The sequence below is a fragment of the Poromitra crassiceps genome (assembly GCF_964638095.1).
Source record: "Poromitra crassiceps genome assembly, chromosome: 1".
Lineage (NCBI taxonomy): Eukaryota > Metazoa > Chordata > Actinopteri > Beryciformes > Melamphaidae > Poromitra > Poromitra crassiceps.
In genome coordinates, this window is record NC_139623.1 from 125,036,286 (window position 1) to 125,055,254 (window position 18,969).

At 47.0% G+C, this 18,969-nt stretch overlaps 1 protein-coding gene across 1 annotated transcript in view; it reads left to right on the forward strand.

Moving 5' to 3' along the window:
* Nucleotides 1–3,125: 3,125 nt before the first annotated feature.
* LOC310785337 (thiamine transporter 2-like) overlaps nt 3,126–18,969 on the forward strand; it is a gene marked incomplete at both ends in the record, with an annotated part of 29,594 nt that continues 13,750 nt past the window's right edge. The window contains one exon of the mRNA XM_083646375.1: nt 3,126–3,263. Within this exon, the coding sequence (XP_083502501.1) occupies nt 3,126–3,263 (138 nt within the window). The remainder of the gene's footprint in view (nt 3,264–18,969) is intronic.

The window sequence follows — 18,969 nt, forward strand, 5'->3', positions numbered from 1 at the left end:
ACTACCCAAGCACAATGCATTCAACCTTGCAGCATCATATAAACTCAGGTTTAAGAGGATCAGCATCTCCTTCTCCTTCTCCTTCTTTCAGGAGACCTCCAGATATTATACCAGAGTTCATGGTGATTTATAGAACTAGATGGAACAAGTGAATATGTATAAACATTTGTTATCTCATTTGATTTAACTTTATCCTAACCCTTCATTCAAGAACTAGTCTACTGTTGATTTTCACTCAAATTCACTAAAGGTGGACTGCAGACTACGTATATAGAAATATGTGGTCCTTAATGTGCTTACATAAAAGAGGGATAAATTGCCACAACTATTTTGTAGGGTTGAGCCAAGTACTCGGATGAAATGAGTATCCAGTACAGATAATGTACTTTTTACGAGTACGAGTATCTTCCGTGTAGAATGTGTCAATATCTGTACTTGTGATTAGGGCTGTCTATCAGCTGGTACATGTACAGTATGTCAACTTAAACCATAGTAGTGTAGGCATAACTCTGACTTCAAAATGACACATCCAGACTGAAGTTGATAACTGTAGATGTGAGGAGACCAAGTGGGTCAGTTCAAGTCTGTTACTGTTACAACTTATCAAATGCTACAAGGTTTCTTAAGAGTCTTCAAAGGCTCGGGAAAATAATGAACTGATATGGTGCCGCATTGGCACAAATTCCTGAGTTGGTACATCGCTAGCCTCATCCTTCATTCTGAGTCTCGGCGTTGCTACCCCTGAGGCAACAGCAGGCTTGGCTAAAATGGCCGTAAGCTACATAACACGTTAGCAATCACAATAAAACTGTACCAACCTCCTGCACAAGGTTGTTCAGTTCAGATAAATAAATGCAGCTATGCATTGCCATTTTAGACACTTACCGATGCCGTTGTGTACTTTGTGCCTAAAGCACTGTAATGTAGGTTGGGCCAGTCATTCACTTTCAGAGACTTTATTATGATATTGGAGCCACCGTCTGTTGTCATGCAAACGAGACAGTCTTCACTCAGGTTCCAGGACACAAGTGCTTCTCTATGGAATTATTTACCTATCATAATGCAAGAGGTTGTTCAAGAAATTTGAGAGCATGATTTATCAATTTCACGTTCAGATTTTGGACCCTTGGACTCAAAAAGCCCCCGCATGTGTTCAGATTTACTCTGCTTGTCCTCAAACTATATGATCGCGTTCAAAACTTTACGCTCGCGCTCAAAACTTTTCTTTATTGACAGATTTAATGCACTCAGACTCAAATATCCCCTGCTCATGCTTAGATTTTCTCTGATTGTGCTCAAACTCTGTGCTTCCATTCAAATGTACTCCCCTCTCCATTCAAACTGAGTGTGCTCTCTCTTGGAATTTCTGCTCTTGGATCTTTTGACTGCGCTTGGATTTTCTGTGACACAACCCTATCAGAAACCCACAACCAATAGAATGCCAGGATAGTGTCACATGATCCCCGACCCAGCGATGTGACACTATCCTGACATTATTGGCTGTGGATTTCTGACAGGATTGTTGCACAACAAATCTGAGAGAAGAGATCCAAGAGCAGAACTTTCAAGAGTGCACAGAAGCAGTTTGAAGGGGGAGGGGAGGACATTTGCATGCAGGCACCGAGTTTGAGCGCGAACAGAGGAAATATAAGTGTGAGCAGGGGACTTTTGAGTGCGAGTGCAGGAAATCTGTCGAAGCAGAAAACGTTTGAGTGTGAGAGTACGGTTTGAGGACAAGCAGAGCAAATGTAAGCTTTTTGAGTCCAAGGGACCAAAATCTGAACGTGAAATAGATAAATCATGGTCTCAAATTGCTTGAACGACCTCTTGCATTTAGATAGGTAAATGATTCCATATTCACCCAACCCCTGGGCGATCTCTTCGCCGTTGTGGTCATTTGGGAAGTAAGAGGTTTGTAGGCAGACGCTTTCCAGATTCCATTCGTCAGTGATAAAATGCGCTGTCAAACTCATGTATGGCTCCATAGTCCGGCTGGACCACATGTCCGTCGTAGCAGAGTAGAACGGCACATCCTCGAGCTGCTTTGTCACTCGTTTATGTGTAGCGTTGTACAGACGGGGCAAAACAACGCCACCAAAATGTTTTCGGCCTGGTAGCTCGTAGCGGGAGTCTAACACTTTCAGCATGTGTTTGAACCCAGTCTTTTTAACAGTATATATCAGGACCATGTCTTTTGCAATGTGAAACGCCACACATTGGTTTTTCTGGAGGTGTTGAAATAACTGCCACGGCTTTCAGTCGCCTGTTGCTGATGGATCAAAACATTAAGCATAGTAGCAAGTTGGAACATAATGGCAACTTACTATAACTATGCGCTTCTTGTCGGCCATGCTGCCTGCTTCTTGTTGTCGGCTGTTTTCGTGACTGTTTGTGTCGTGACGCTGCTAAAAAAAAACGCCAGTACTTCCGGGTCAGGTCCAAGGAAAAGCTAGGAAAAGGTGCTCCTAGTGACTATTCGGGTGCAACCCTTGTTTCAAGTCAAGAGCCTCTGCAGCTCAAAAGGGGGCGTGGTAATGAGTGTGGCCAATCACAAAAGACACCTAACTTCCATATGGATTCCTAACACCACAAAACATTGTAGAAAGGTTGGCGGAGGTATGCACTCCACTGAGTGCCCTCTAGTATATGGGTTTCGTTCAAGAGTGTTGGGCCATCGAGTTGGCCGGGAGGTAATTTTTTCACCGCCATTTGTCTGTCTGTCTGTCTGCAGGATATCTCAAAAAGCCAACTGAGATCTGATTAACGTTCCATACCCACTAGCCAAAAACGGGGATGGCAATGGGCATGTTCAACCACAAAGAGGTGCCTAACTGATTCACATAACATCACAAATTGAGAGAGAACTGGAGTTTTCAACTAATTAGTAAATGTGAAAGATAAAGGAATCTCTCTGTCAGGTCCCAGGTTGTGGTGCCCTTTGAGCAGGTTATTGATTGACAAACCAAGCTCATATCAACACTTCACACAACCTCAGGTGTTTTACATAAGAGGAGACAAGGCAGGAAGAGTGGACCTCACCCAGACAGCTGATGCAGGAGAACAGACACTGAGTTAACTCGGCTCAGAGGGAGGCAGTCCTCTGTCTCATCAGAGGCTGTGAGGAGATGGAGGTGTGGAGGGCAGGCTGGGGCTTCCCCACCACTCTGCTGTGCGTCTACGGCTTCTTCAGCACAGTGAAACCCCTGGGGCCCTTCCTCTTCCCCTACCTGACAGGACCCGACAAGAACCTGACAACAGAACAGGTATCAAAGCAAAATACATACAGTACCTTCCAAATTACTTAGCCTACAAACAATACATGGGAGAAATCAAATCATGAATATGGTGCTGACTGTGAAAAGACTCAAGAGTGCTCAGGGATCATGTGTCATTTTGATTGTTTTATATGTACTGTAATCTTGTCATTGTTTTATATGTGCTGTAATCAGGTCATCCTCGAAAAAGAGAGCCTGCTCTCAATGGCAGTGTTGGGGATATAGGAATATATTACTTTAATATATTACTTTCCCCAGTAACAAGTGTAACAAATTATAATTTACAAAACAGTCATTTTGCTATTACTAATTAACAGTGTTGGGGGTAACTCATTACAAAAGTAACATATTACATGTAATATATTACTTTTAGCAGTAACTCAGTAATATAACTTATTACTTATAGGATTTCAGTAATATTATACTAGTTACTTTGTCAGGTAACTCAAGTTACAAATTGAGTTACATTTGATTAAATCAAAGCACATATTTAAAAAAGATACAATCATTTCCTAATCAAACTGTGTGTTTTTATGCAAATAACCACTATAGATGACAATAACAAAGAAAAAGAATAACATTTAGAATTTTGGATTGTTTACACTGACTTCAAGACGGTTGAAATTATTTTTCGGGATGGTTCTGGTGCGGCAATGTCATTCTGCTGCTGCTGTTGTTTTGGTGAAAGTAATGCAAAAGTAGTGTAATAAGTAACGAGTTACTCTACACAGAAAGTAATAATGTAAAGTAACTTATTACTTTCAAATAAAAGTAACTAGTAATATGTAGTATATTACATTTTGAAAGTAACTTGCCCAACACTGCTAATTAAAGTATAACTTCAAGTTACTACATTACAGGGCGTTCACACCATACGTCGAAGCAACGCTCAAGCAATACTGAAGCCACAAGTTTCATTTCGGCGTACTTGTTTAACAGGTGAGGCTGTTCACCACACTCAAGCTGCGCTGAAGAGATTGTTCAGGATTCAGTTGTATTTTCCAAGCGTGAAGCTGCCAGGCATGAACTGTCTACAGCTATCGCTACACTACCTGGACACCCGACTCTGACTCAGGTTAATGTTGCAGGGCTTTTTGTGACATGTACATTGTGTATTGATATAATGCGTTGACACTTGTTGGCCTCTTTTTCATTTTGCCAACGTTTTGTTTGGGTGTGCCTGTTTGCACCTGTTGCAGCTTTTACAACTGCTTTATTAAAAACAAGCTGTTTTAAAACAAGATAGTGGGCCCTAGCTTGTTACAGGCACTATCCCCTTTTTGCGCTTGTGCACCTGTTTGCGTGCCTTCATGCCTGCTTTGTGCTATCGTCCCTGCCGGGACGATAGCAGTCCACCATGCGCAAGTGTCCAGGTATTATGCCGAGTTTTGCACCCCCGCCCGGCCGCCGCTAAACGCATCCCCACCCCACGGGAGCATATTGTAATGATTTATACAGAAACGTAACTTAAATAACGTAAATTGTCTGGGTACTGGGTAGAAGTGAACAGCCCTGAAATATGGTGGGGATGCAATTCTCAGCGGGGGTGTGGAATTTCACGGCACCTGCTGCAGGCGCAGATTGGAGGCATGCCAAGTGTGGCCAGGCAATGCCGGGGCATTACATCAATCAAACCAATCAGATTCCCGTCTCGCAATCGCTGTAATACAGTGCAATATGCTGTAATTCTCTCCATGCGTAATTTGGATAGGCCTATCTCCCAATCACATCATATACCTGTTAAAAACATCTGTGATTTGATGCAATTTGGTTTATTTTGTTGACTGGGAAATTGAATGTTTGCAGCGGGGAAACGGTGGAGACAAGAGAAAAGCTGGGAGGATTTAGATTGGACTCAATTAAAACTGTGAAACATTGAGAGCTGCCGACTTGTGCCGAGGACAGAGAGAGATAGAGAGAGCTTGTCAACAGATCGTCTGTGGTGCCAACGACCCTCCGGGTTATGGGATATAGGCTATTCACATGAAGGTGAATAGCCTATTGCAAGTATAGGCTACAATGTCCAACATGTTTTCTCAATTCATTTACCATTAACCCCTCTTTGCGATGTGACAAGTTTCTCAGTGAATTATAGTTGATTGCCTCACTGAATTATCTGCAAATATCCAATTTTAGCAGCAGAATTTGATGTCCTGGCGTGGCACGTCCGTGCGTAATGACATATCCAAAAGGAATTCCTCTGCACTGTGCTACGCAGCACGGAGATTATAGTGCGCTCAAGCGCAGCGGGGTATTTTTGCGCTTAAAAGGTGCTTTTCAAAGCTCTTAGCGCAAAGTAATTGCGTGCATGCTGACAATAGGAGAATGCCATCTGTGTCCCCACATTTATCGCAGACACGCGTCACACACCTGATTTGGCATGTGGCAGGCCTACCCCATGCATGTCCAGTACAAATGCTGACTGACTGGGTAAATTTATGAAGCCAGTCCGGAAATTTCATTCTCTCGAAAGGCCCGGGGGGGGCGCACATAACGGTCCGGAAGTGACGTCACGTACAAAAATGAGCCGACTTCTCTCTCGGTCTGTATTTAAATAAACATTTTCTGAATGAGTTAATGGTCTGAATCAACAATTTCAAGTATTTTTCATGCTCTAATGGGCTTTCCGTTTTCTAAAATTATGGTCCCATTTTGAGTAAAAACTTTTGGGGCGAGGTTTCCTTGATTGACACCAGCCACGGCAAACCAGATGACACACATCACCACAGCACAGCCAGTTGGCAAGGCAGGCTAGCTAGCCTAGCAACGTAGCCATATATTAAAAGTATACTACCAGAAACAGCGTTATCTTTATGATCTTTTAATGATGTTAGGGGGTTCCTCCGTACATAACCCCCCACTAAAAACATGCAGAAGATCGTCATCCGACCAGTGATGACAACATCTGAAGTTGGTCCCCGGGCGCTGGAAAGAAAAAGCGACCAGTGCTCCTGGCCTGCCCCCTGGAGGAAAGGACAAGCCTGGATGGGTCAAATGCAGAGGACAAATTTCACCGGCCACCGTCAGCATGAGTGTGTGTTGTGGCCGCATGCATGTGTTGGGTGTGTTCGTGTGACAATAAAAGACGGGCTTGTCCATCTGAAATCGTGTTTAAATTGTGTTTTAGTAGACACGTAACAGTATAGATCCCCGTTATGAGGTCAGTTGATCAAAATAACACCTATATCGAGATCGGATTTTAGCGGACGGGTAGCGACCATACAAGTCGGGGCTTCAGAGCTGATCACCTGGACACATTTACGGCAAAATTATCTGATAAACTGGTCTGTGCAGCTCTGTGGTATTAGCTAATGTCTTCATAGCATTGTGACTATTATTTAATGCATTATGGAAGATAAATGTTGGTTTAACATAATGAAAATAATTCCCTACCATACATGTAAAGTGATGCTTCTGGGCAGACCATTTGTAAATTGAGTAATCCTCAGGAAAAACAAGGGTGTAAAGTGAGTAATCCACATACGATCGGAATGTGCTCCAAAAATTTTGTCTGAAAAATTAGTCCATTAGTCCAATTAGTCCAAAATTAGTCCAACACATCTGGGGCGGAATAAAATTATACTCCTCGGCCGTGTATTTATAGGCCGTTAGCAGGGCACATGCGTGCCTGACCATGTGGCGGACAGCCGCATTGGGGGGGGTCTGCGGCGGGCTTTCTACTCCCCGCGCCTTTACCAAGATGTACCTTTCCCCCGACATATCTTCTCACCACCAGTCACTGCTCCATCAATGGCCCCCTTCCTCGCCCCCGGAGCATTGGAGCGGTAGCAGGTCTTCTAGGAGTGTGTTCACCTCTTGCTCTAGCTGCGCCACGTGTGTCCGCAGCCTCAGGTTCTCGTCTCGCATAGCCACCGTCTCAGCTGCCAGGTGGCGCAGGAGAGCCCTTGCCTCGCTCCACGTCACGACGAGACCGGGGTTCAATGCCCCAATTGTACCCTGATTAAATGGGGAACTTTCAATTTGATGGGGGGGAGGAATCACCCATTTCTCTGCTCCGTGTTGTGGTGTTTGTGTTGCTTTGTGCTTCGTGCCCACCTCGTCCTCGCTCTCCCTGCCGACGCTTCCCGTGGTGGCCGTTGCGCACGGAGGCCAGTGGTGTGGTAGCAGGAGGGGAGGAGAGTAGGCCAGCGGTGCGTTGACATAGCCCTGAAGGTTGCTTACGCTGGCTGCTGGGCTGAACTCTCCTTGCTGCGGACCTCGGAAGAGGCTATATTGACTCTGACGCGCCGGTTGAGCGTTTTGAGAGCGGTAGGAAAAATCCTCTATGGGGTGGGAGGATGAAGACGGGACGAGCATGCCCTCATAGAAACCCCCTGGCCCCTGAAACCCCCCTGGCTCTGCATTAGTAGTGCTGTCTGCCATCGTCGTTGCTGTTTGTCTTGGTCTGGAGGTGTTTGCTGTACCGCTGCAATTAATTCTCAAGTTCTGCCAGTCTGTGTGTACTGCAGTCGTGCGAGCGTTTAACAACGTGAGATTGTTGGTCGTAGGATCCCGCTCACAGGTGTAAGCTTTCCCACAGATGACGCCGATGGGAATCGTCATCACCTTTCTGGGGTCATTATTTTTCTGGGAGGGCCACATCGCCAAAAAACTGAGTCCAGGGTCTGGTATTCGAGGCCAGAAATTCCTTTTGATAGTGTCTTTACAGCAGATGCAGAATAGCACGGTCAGCAGAACCGACAACAGGAGGCAAATGTTCTGAAATTCAAAGCAGACTTCTACCATAACCACGTCGGTCCCTCCTGGTGTTTGTGGTGTCCGTTGTCTCCTCTTCCTTTGTGTGCGGCCTCCGCCGGGACAAGCGCAGGCACGCACCTCACATCATCTGGGTCCTGGTGCTGTCTGTTCGTTGGGTCTCCAGGAAATAATATGACCCAGCTGCACTGCGTTGGGGTTATTATAGTGGTTGACTCCTCCCCCTTCCGGAGGAGGGGCTTCTGGTCTTCTAGCCTATCCGATCTTCCTTCGTGGAGATCCTGATCGGGTGTGGTACTGGTCCACACCACCGCTGCCTTTATTGCGGCCATCCAGGCTTCTCTGCCCAGATTCAGCACACCTGTTCAGTAGGCTTGGTTTGACTATAAGCTGTTGCAGTCCCCTGCAACAAACAGAGTCTCTGGTTGTACTTCCCAGCCGCCCTGCTGGAAGTACCTGGTCGTTCTGTAGTGGACCCTTTGTGAGTTAGGGTCCCTGACTCTGCACCGTGATGGTGCAGAATAGCTGGAACTATCTTTAGTCCAGCATCTCTGCGGTCATTTCATCATCATCTGTCCTCTACACCCAGTCTGTAGCGCATCCAGCCTTCTGGATCGCCACACGCTGGATGTGTCGGAGGTGTTTCACAACTTCTCTCTTCTCTGACAGGAATTCTTTTTTAGCATACTCCAATTTTCTCAGTCCTGTTCCTGCCCACAGTCCTGAGGTGTTTTCTCCACATGACAACCACCCCATAGCCAGTGGCTAGTCTGACATAGGACGGGAGGCTAGGTGCGTTACTAGCCATAGGTTCCTGGTTTTTCCTCTAGTTTGGAATTGGTTTGAGTCAACACACTCATTTTTCGTTCCTCGAAATCGTTCTCTTTCTGGATGCCATCCTCTTCCAGTCTCTTCCTCTTTCTCGGCCTCCCGGCTCGACATCTGTAAAAGGGTCTTTTTGGAGATAGAGGGCCTGTCAGCGCGATTGCTTTTATTCAAGACCCTCCGGCTCAAACACCACCATTCACTCGACGTATCTGATCCTAGGCATCCAGCGTTGTTGACTCTCCATTTCCTGTTCCGTGTGGGGCGGATGACTGCATGGCTGAGCGCCTCCGTTTGTGTAGCCCACCACCAGCCACACCCCCTCGACGGACCCTCTGGGACCACCCGGCTTTGCTGGGTGCGTTGTCCCACTTCTCGATGCCGACAAAGACATTCTTCTCTCTTGGACGAAGCGGCCTACTTCGTCTTTGAAGTGAGCCAGTTTTCCCTGGGCTCCTTCAAATCCATTCAGTTCCCAATGCAGCTGCTTTTAGTGTCAGCTCCATTAGATGAGTCTTGTACCGGACTTATGAGTTTCTTGAGTTGCAGATGACCCAGAATTATCTGGGTGCTTTTTATGAAGCTAGCTTGGGTGATATTTTCCTGCAGTGGAGTGTGTTGCAGATTAACAGCAATGTCTATTTTTACCTCATTTCATTCCTCTTCAGGCCCTGGCCTGGCTCCCGCACTTCCTCTTTTGTAAAGAAAGTCAGTCATTTTTCTTTGCCATATTTCCCTCCAGGGAAGAGATCAAACCTAGTATCATCTATTTCGTTATTATCTGCCAATTGATCTTTGCAGCCATCATATAGGAAACAGGGAGGCATCTTTAGGGCAGGGGCTCACCGCTGCCACCGGTGGGTTGTTGGCGCTTACAGTGTCTCGGGCGAAGGAGAGGAGGCTGATCTGGTCAGAAGCAGCGGGCCTCCCTGCTTGGAGGTAGTCTGAGGGGATGGCTGGCCATATCCTCGTTTAGCAGCCGCAGGGTGTGCGATGAATGGAGCATGGCACATGTACTTCACATCTCTGTGTTGAGGACACCTCTGCTTCGTTGGCGGCCCAAAGTGGATCTCGCTCCGATGTTGTAGTCAGCCAGGCTGGAGTTTCAGTTCCTCTTCCTAGCTTTTCCAAGGCTGTGCAGCGCTGCTGGTATCACTTCCCCTTTCTCCAAATGCACACAATTTATTTTCACGGCCTGTGCAAAGAATAACTGTCTGTGTTCATTCTGTAATTATTCTTATTTATTCTGTGTTTATTATTTCAAACTCTTTTAAGGCACTTTGGGAGATTTCTTCTTTTCTTTAGGTGTCCTATTTTCCTGAGGCTTTCACGGGTCATTGACACCTCTGCTCTGGTGCTTGCTGGGGGGGAACTCTCTCCTCAAAGGTGATGATATTGTCCCTCTCCCCGCAGGTTTCATCCAGAGTGACCCGTGCCTGTGATGTCCTCACTTCTTCAAGCCCTTGGCGTGCTCTCTGGCACGCCTGAGGGCCTCTCTCTGTTCAACGGGCAGGTTCTTGTACTCTTTCATGGGGAGGAATTGAAGAGGGTTTCTGTGAGGTTTCTCCACAGGGGTTTTAGCTGGGCCTGTAGGTGCGGAGCTTGGGGCCGCTCTTGGTGGCTTGGAGAGGGGCGCCTCATTCTGCATTCTGATTTCCGCCATTTTCTCCAAGCCATCGTTGCATTCCCTCAGCCACGCAAACCGTTTTCTCCCATGGACGTGCAGAGTGAACATCTTTTCTTCTTCCCCGTCTACCGTCTGTGATGCCGTATGTGTTAGCAGCAGGCTTGGGGGTGGCAGGTGTACTCCCACCTCTCCCGTGTCGTCTTGCTGCTCCCATAGCGGCTCTTCTTCTGGGCTTTTCTGCTTTTCCTCTTTCCCCCCTTGCATCTGAGCTGGGGGCTGCAACTCGTCCTCCTTTGTCCTGGCATCTTCATCATCTCTGGTCACCTGGGCCGGGGGTGAGGGTGCTCTCCCCATCCCCCCGGCTTCGCTCATTGCTCCAGGTTCTGAGGGGGGGAGTTCTTCCCCCCCCCCAGGGTCAGGGGAGATGGAGTTCCTTCCATCTCCTCTTTGTCTTTGTCGTCTCGAGTCGCCTGTCACTCAATCCTGCTCAGAGCGCTTCTAAATCAAGGATGAGTTCCAGACTAGGTTGGCTGTTCAGTGCAGGCCTCGGGGCCCTCCCCGCTGGGGCTCCCCGTAGGCTACTTCTCCTTTTTTACGCTTACTGCGTTGCAGTTTTGCGGGACCGGCCGCTCTGATTCACTCTCAGGGCGCCGGCTGTTGGCACTCGGACTGGTCACTCCCGTTCTGCGCGCCTTTCTGTGGGTTGCTTCCCCGCAGTTCAGCGGCTCTTTTCCGCTGGATTTCTTCTCAGTGGGCGGCTCCGCTTGCCCGCTAGAGCCCCACGTTGGGCGCCATGTCTAGATTCTCTGCCAATATCCTCAGTATAGTTGTGACCGATCTTAATACTGGTAGAAACAGCTCTCCGATATAAGGGTTAGAAAGTGCAGCTCAATTGTGTATAACTCCAACTAGCTTCTGCTCTTTGATTAAGCTGTTAGGTGGGAACAATTCGCCTAGCTCTAACTGCCGGATGGTGTTCCAGACTTCTCACCCCGTCTACCACTGACTAGCGGCCTCGGCTGAACAGCCTGGAGCCGGGCATAACTAGTACAGTCAAGTCTGTTATTATGGCAGCTTGCTCCTCTGAATCTGTGCACTTGTTACCGACTAGGTAATATTTAACGACTAGGTAAAGTCGTAGGGGCGCTGCTATTTTAACCAGCAACCATTAGTGTGTCACACGCACCTTTTAGCCATATGATTACCATCAAGGGAAATAACACATAATTAATTGTCCACTCCTATACTTTAAATCCAATTGATTTGTTTTATTTATAGAGTTTAGCAAGGTGCAGCATTAGCATTGATTAATAATACAATTTCATGATAATACAATTACATATTATGGTTGCTAATGAGCTTCTTCACTAATTGGAGTGTACTTATCCAATTTGCTATGGTGGGGATAGACTGAAGTTGTTTCTTCGTCAAGAAACTTCCTCTTCACCGTCAACGTTGAGCGGTATGGCTGAGCACGGAGGTGCCGCGTCCTTTTGGAGTGGGGCTGGATAAAGAAGATTGATTGATGAGGCCTACTGCGTTTCAGGCGGCCCCGTCGGCCCTTTCTCCTCCTGTGCAGCAAGAGCTCTCAGGAAGGCCTCCAGCCTGTGACTCACTGAACAGCCGCGTCCAGTGTCGAATGGGGAAGTGCCATAGAGCCTCGTGCATGGTCATTCCTAGGTCCGCTGAGCTCACTTCTGCCTCCTCCTCTCAAGCGACTATTAATCCACAAACATCACTTTAAATCCATCCTGTGCGTCCTCTCGATATAAGGCTCAGTCTCCTCTTCTCGCTGTGGTGGTGAGCCTAGAAGGTGCAGGCAAAGTCCAATACACTACCTCAGTGTGGGGAAATGTCCAGTCTCTTGGTAGCTCTGCCCGTGGGTCACTGAGATAGATCCTTGCGCACATCGGGTGCGGCTCACAAGTCTAGCCCTTAGTTGGGTCCAGAGTAAGATCCTCTTCTGTGTGGGATCCTCTTCGTTGCAGACTGGCCCCGATATATTTGAGCCAATTACTTTTATAATGTTTGTGTGACCCCTGTACAGAGAGGCCTGTTCAAATGCTGGCCATTCAACATCGCTCAACCTCGCTTCTGTCCATATATGGTTATCGCGCTTTCTTGATTTCGCAATTGATGGAAATTCCCGTATTCGGTTGACACGAATTCCCGTATTCGTTCAGAAGTCACATGACTGGTGTCTCTTGTGTAATAGTCATCACAAGATCACAAGACTAAATGATTTCTATTCACTCTGATTAATGAACATTTAACATAGCACTAACATCTTTAACCTTTTAATACCTTGGTTTCAATACTCATGTTAATCACATCTAGTCAATACATCTCTCGATAATTGACAATGAATACTGGCTCAATCATCAACAACAGCTTATCATTAATAATAATCATTATCACCACTGATTGTAATAATGGCTCATTGATTGTAACATGTACTGATCGACTGTCGTCACAATCAATCAATACATCTCTCAATCATTTAATCCCTCGTGACCTATATTCCATTACTAGGTAACACGGCTTGACCTTTAACCCAATACTTCAGAATACTTTGCCTTAATCATCCAATCTCCATTGAATCACTTGTAATACATATTTCATCAACACATTTCTTGATTACCCTGATACATTTCATTCTCAAAGATTAAACGTATGATTTAGATGATACATGATATGATATGATTTATGACAGATAGAGATTATTATTCATGTCAATTATAAATCCTTATGCATTGCTTAGTTTGTTAATTATAACCAATCATTACACATGGCTAAGACTTTATATTTGTGAGATCCATACTTCTGCTTTTTGGCTGCAATGTCCATTTTGCTGAAGCCTATGGCGCAACGGGCAGATTGGCTCCGCTCAGTGGATGACTCATGAGCTGAGTCGTAACATTTAGGCCGTACACAGTGCTTCATCTGCGGCCTACTTCAACACCAGATAAATATAAAGTTTTTGCACATTTGAATGCTGCTGGTCATTTGTTTAATTCCGTATATATTGGACATTTAAAGGCCCATTCCGTCAATTGTCACTGTTACTGACGCCGGTGGCCGTTAGAGTAACTGCAGGCAGCGTGTGAACGAGCTGACGCGCGGGCACCATACTCGCACGCGCACAAGCAGTTGCCTGGCAACAGCAGAGGTGTTGGTTGCTGTGTAACGTTAACTCATAAAAGTCACTTGAAAACGGCAAACTGGACAATTTATCGGTCAGATCAGCCTCGAGATGCCCAGGAAGGATTCTGGATGAATTATCGGACGTTATTGTGGCATGTTTGGCTGTGTTTTGGCTTACATTGGCTGCGGGGAAATGAATAGGATATTCACATTACCGTGAGCCAGGAACTACCCTGCTCCCCCTGTATGTACGGTACCGTCTAATGCCTGGAGTTGACCAAACTGAACAATCAAACAATGTTTAATAAGCATAACAGTAACGTTAGGCATATTTACATTCATTATCCACACAAGACGGTAACGTTATTAGTGGAGCTCGGTGGTAATTTCTATAAATGTAAATTAATATTAGTTAGCCGCGATTAGCATCAAGCGAACGTTACTATGTGCAGTTCCACTGCAGCTAACTCTAGTCAAAGCCTTCTCCCCCGGTACGTCTTGACCAAACTGAACAGTCAAACAATGTACCGTAAGCATAACAGACAGTAGGCTAACATTAGGCATATTTCCGACTGTTAGATTCATTATCAACACAAGACAGTAACGTTATGGGCTGGTGGTAATTTCTATAAATATAGCTAAATGTATTAGTTAGCCGCGTATAGCATCAAGCTAACGTTATGGTTATAATAGGCAGACTCACCACCGCTAGGGTTGCCAACATTCCATCCCAGCAATACGGGACTGTCGGACCCCCCCCCCCCCATATTATTATTTTTTACATTCAGTGTTTATTTTCTGTTGTCATTACTAGCTGTTATTGCCATTTCCCTTGATAGAGAAACATTTCACATAATATTGAAAGGTTTGAAAATGCGTGATTTGAATCTGGTCTTTCAAATGTGACTTTGAAAATAATCACACACCAAAGAAGATGGCATAACTGCTGTAAATTGTAGTGCACATACATGTACAGACAGATTTGATAAGATAATACTTTGGGTGTGTTATTATGTGGTCCATGGACAAAAATTAGTTTATCACGCCCGCATCGCCGTCTCCATCTCTTTCATGCTCACGTTGTGCGCTCATTTTTCCACATGAGTGATTGTGGCACACCACACGCTGTCAGAGAATATAGCCGCGCCCACCTGATGTTAGCAGAGTTTCTGACCAGGTGGTCAGATACTTGTACTACGGAGTGACAATAAAAATCTTGAATCTTGAAAATCCATTAGCAAGCAGCTAACGTTATCTGGTCAAAACCACATTACAGTAGCTACAAGCAGCAAGTTCCCTTCATGAACCGAAAACACAGTCCTGACTCTAGTTTCCCCCCGATGTCGGTCACATTGCTGCTGTCTGGCCAGACGGGCTTCATTAGATAAATATTTATTTATTTATTTAGTGTGGACTTTTTCTGGAGTCTGTGTTGTTGTTTCATTTTGCTAGCAGCTAGCGACAAACGTAACGTTAGCCATTTCATGTTAGCCGTCTTCTTTGTTTACGCCGGAGCCAGGACAAGAGGCAGGCTCATGAACGCGCAGACGTCACATCCTCTAGCTGTGGCGGGAAATGCTAACCCCTTCGAAACTGCGGTATTTCCATGTATCTTCTGAACGGCTGGTCGCCATTTTTAAGTTACGTCAAGGCGCATTCACTCATTGCCAATAAAAAACACTTTGTGCACATTTATTTCTCGCCAGAACCGACGGAATGGGCCTTTAAAGCTGATACACAATTGTGTTCCGCCAAGCTCAGTAAAAAATATGGCAATCTAACGTGTCATGATTGGAAAACATCCTTTATCGTCAACCCATAAGATCACGTGTGTAACACTTGACACAATCAAATGTAACTTTTTCACAGCAATACTGTACAGTTCAGCCCACCATGGTATGGGAAAGGAACCAATTATATTGATGTTTAATGGTGTAGCATGTAATGCATACAGTCTGTTAAGATACTGTACACAAGCTAGATACTCTGTGAAACAGCATATGCCAATGGAAGGATGGGTAGCATTAGCTAACGTCATCCAGGCTATACAGTAACATTATGCTATTATAAAGTTATGACATGCCGATTCAGACGTTACAATATGACACAATATGAGCCAGTTAGCCTAGCTAGAGAGAGTGATTTCAGACGACCAGATATTACCATATTTCATTTCAAGAAATATAAAGCATTCGTTGATTTGAAGCAGGCTGCTGTTGGTCGGTTGTTTCTCCGTCGTCATGTCATCTGGTCCAATCTTTGGTTCATTGTTCATGTTCAGTCGACATCAACAATCTTTAATCTTTATATATCTGATCATTTTATCCAACCTGCCTCTGACCAGACAACTAATGGATCGTTCTGCGATCATATTTGCGACATTCAGATACATGATAATGTAGCGATCCGGGGTTTGACGTGTATTGGGGTGTTTCCGTGTTTAGCTAGGAACTGATGTGTGGGGGTTGTTCCTTGGGGGAACGGTGTGTATGTGACCATTCTGTCATGTGGCGGAAGTCAGTCAAGCTATGAGAGGGAGCTGACTGGACGTGTGTGTAGCTAGCAGCGAAGCTACCGCTAGGAGCTGATGTGAAGCCACAGAATAAAAGCCCTGTACCAACTTCAAGTCTCCTGGTTCCTTGGACGAATACCTGTTTCGTTACACTGGTGTCTAGAGGTGGGATCGATATCCCTCTGCGACGGCCGAGAGGGGAGAGGGTGAGAGAAGGAACGGCAAAAGAGACTGTGTGTGATACGGCTTTTGGGCTCAAGCGAACCTAGCGGTAGTAGGTTAGCTACCAGGGGTGCTAACTGCTAACTGCTAGCTGCTAAGAGCACCACGTGCGATGGTGCGAGGCGGAGAATGGCCATCGGTGAACCGGAGGAAAGAGGAGCTGACGACGGGGATCAGCTCGATGCTGGCGGGCATGGAAGCCGTGTGTTGAAAGAAGTCAGACGGCTGGTGGAAGCGACTCCTGCTTGGGCAGTGGAGGTGATGCGGGCGCTGCGGGAAGTCAGGCAGCGTGTGGATTTGATGAGCGCAGAGGTAATGCAGCGGGGAGAACGGCCGGAGGAGCCGCAAAAGAGACTGTGTTGGACATGCGGGAAACCGGGCCATCTAGCGAGGTGGTGTCGCAGCGGTCCCGGGGGAAAGACCAAGTACGCGGCGCAACGGTACTGGGAAAGGCCGGGAGCCTGCTGTTATGTGGAGCGATGGGACACCTGGCCAGGGAGTGTCAAGAGGCTGTCGGAGACCGGGGGACAGCGTGGGAGCTGGCTATGTCGGGAGGAGATAATGTAGCGATCCGGGGTTTGACGTGTATTGGGGTGTTTCCGTGTTTAGCTAGGAACTGATGTGTGGGGGTTGTTCCTGGGGGGAACGGTGTGTATGTGACCATTCTGTTGCGTGGCGGAAGTCAGTCAAGCTATGAGAGGTAGCTGACTGGACGTGTGTGTAGCTAGCAGCGAAGCTACCGCTAGGAGCTGATGTGTAGCCACATAATAAAAGCCTGTACCAACTTCAAGTCTCCTGGTTCCTTGGGCGAATACCCGATTCGTTACAATAATATACAACAAGGCTATTATTGTTGGCAATGTTTATTGACAAAAGCATTTGGCTTGTGTGTTATTGCAATATCCTATGTTGAATCAACTGATCATCATCAGTAACATGTAGCTTAGAGTTACAGGCCCCTATCTTCCCACTGGCCTTAGGCGCTAAAACTGGCGTTAAACGCAAAAAAACGCAACCCCCTGGCAGGGGGGAAGATAGGAATATAAACTTAGGAATATAAACAAACAAGCAGCAAACGTTTCAGTCCTCAAGGGACTATTGTCAGTGCATCTAAGTAAAATGATCTCTTATTAAGACTCCTAGTCTACATGCTTTTCTGTGTGCGAGTCCTTTTCCGCTTTTTGAATAATATTACTTTTGAAATTACAGTAGTGATGAGTATTATTACCTTTTTTTGAGTAACGATCCCAACACAATGACCCTCCATTGAGAGCCAAGTGAAATAAAAGTTAAAAAAAAATGCTTTAGTTTCCCTTGTAAGTTGTGCAACATCAAAGACAAACCACCAAAACCTCAAATGTTTAATGTACACATACTTTTACACAGCCGGGAGGGGAACTGGGAGGGAATAGCGTGATCCTCCCACATGCTACGTCCTGCTGGTGAAACACCTCGCTGTCAGGTGAAAAGAATATATATATTTTATTTAATATAATATATATATTATACCCCCCCACCTCTCCACCGCCTCTCCCCCCCACCTCCCCTCCCCCCCCGCCACCTCTCCCTCCCACCACCCCTCCTCCTCTCCTCCCCTCCATCAGCCCCCCTCCTCTCCTCCCCCCCATAACCCCCCTTCTCTCCTCTCCCCCACCACCCCCACTCCCCCCCTCCTCTCCTCTCCCCCCCGCCACCTCTCCCCCCCATCACCCCTCCTCTCTGTCCCCCCACCACCCCTCCTCCTCTCCTCCCCCCCACCACCCCCACTGCCCTCCACCCCCCGACCACCTGCCCGCCACCTCTCCCCCCACCAGCTGGCATGCGTATTCACAGACATTTTCAGCCAGTCCCTCTCCCTCCGACAAGTTCCCTCCTGCTTCAAAGCAGCAACTATCATCCCCATTCCCAAGCAGCAGAAAGTGACCAGCCTCAACAACTGGCGCCCAATAGCCCTCACGCCCATAGCCAGCAAGTGCTTTGAAAAGCTGGTTATATCACAGATCCGCCCCACACTCCCCCCGGACCACGACCCGCTACAATTTGCATACCGCCCCAACAGGAGCACAGCGGATGCAGTAGCACACGTGCTCCACACCGCCCTCTCCCACCTGGAGGGGAAGGACACCTACTGTATGTGAGAATGCTGTTCGTGGACTACAGCTCAGCATTCAACACCATAGTACCCTCCAGGCTGGTAAGCAAGCTCAAGGATCTGGGACTAAACACAACAATGTGTGACTGGATCCTGGATCGCCGCCAGGTGGTGAGAGTGGGCAACCTCACCTCCTCCCCACTGACCATCAGCATAGGAGCGCCCCAGGGGTGCGTCTCCAGCCCCTTCTGGTACGACCTCTACACCCACGACTGCGTGGCGACTCAATCTTCGAACACCATCGGGAAGTTTGCAGACGACACAGCAGTCGTGGGGCTGATCTCCAGGAGCGACGAGACGGCCTACAGAGAGGTGGGCCCCTGGAACAATGGTGCCAGGACAACCACCTCTCTCTGAACGTCTCCAAGACCAAGGAGATCATTGTAGACTACAGGAGGGCCAATCACCATCAACGGCACAGTGGTGGAAAGGGTGGACAGCTTCAAGTACCTGGGAGTCAACATCCACCAGGACCTGACATGGGCCGGTCACACCG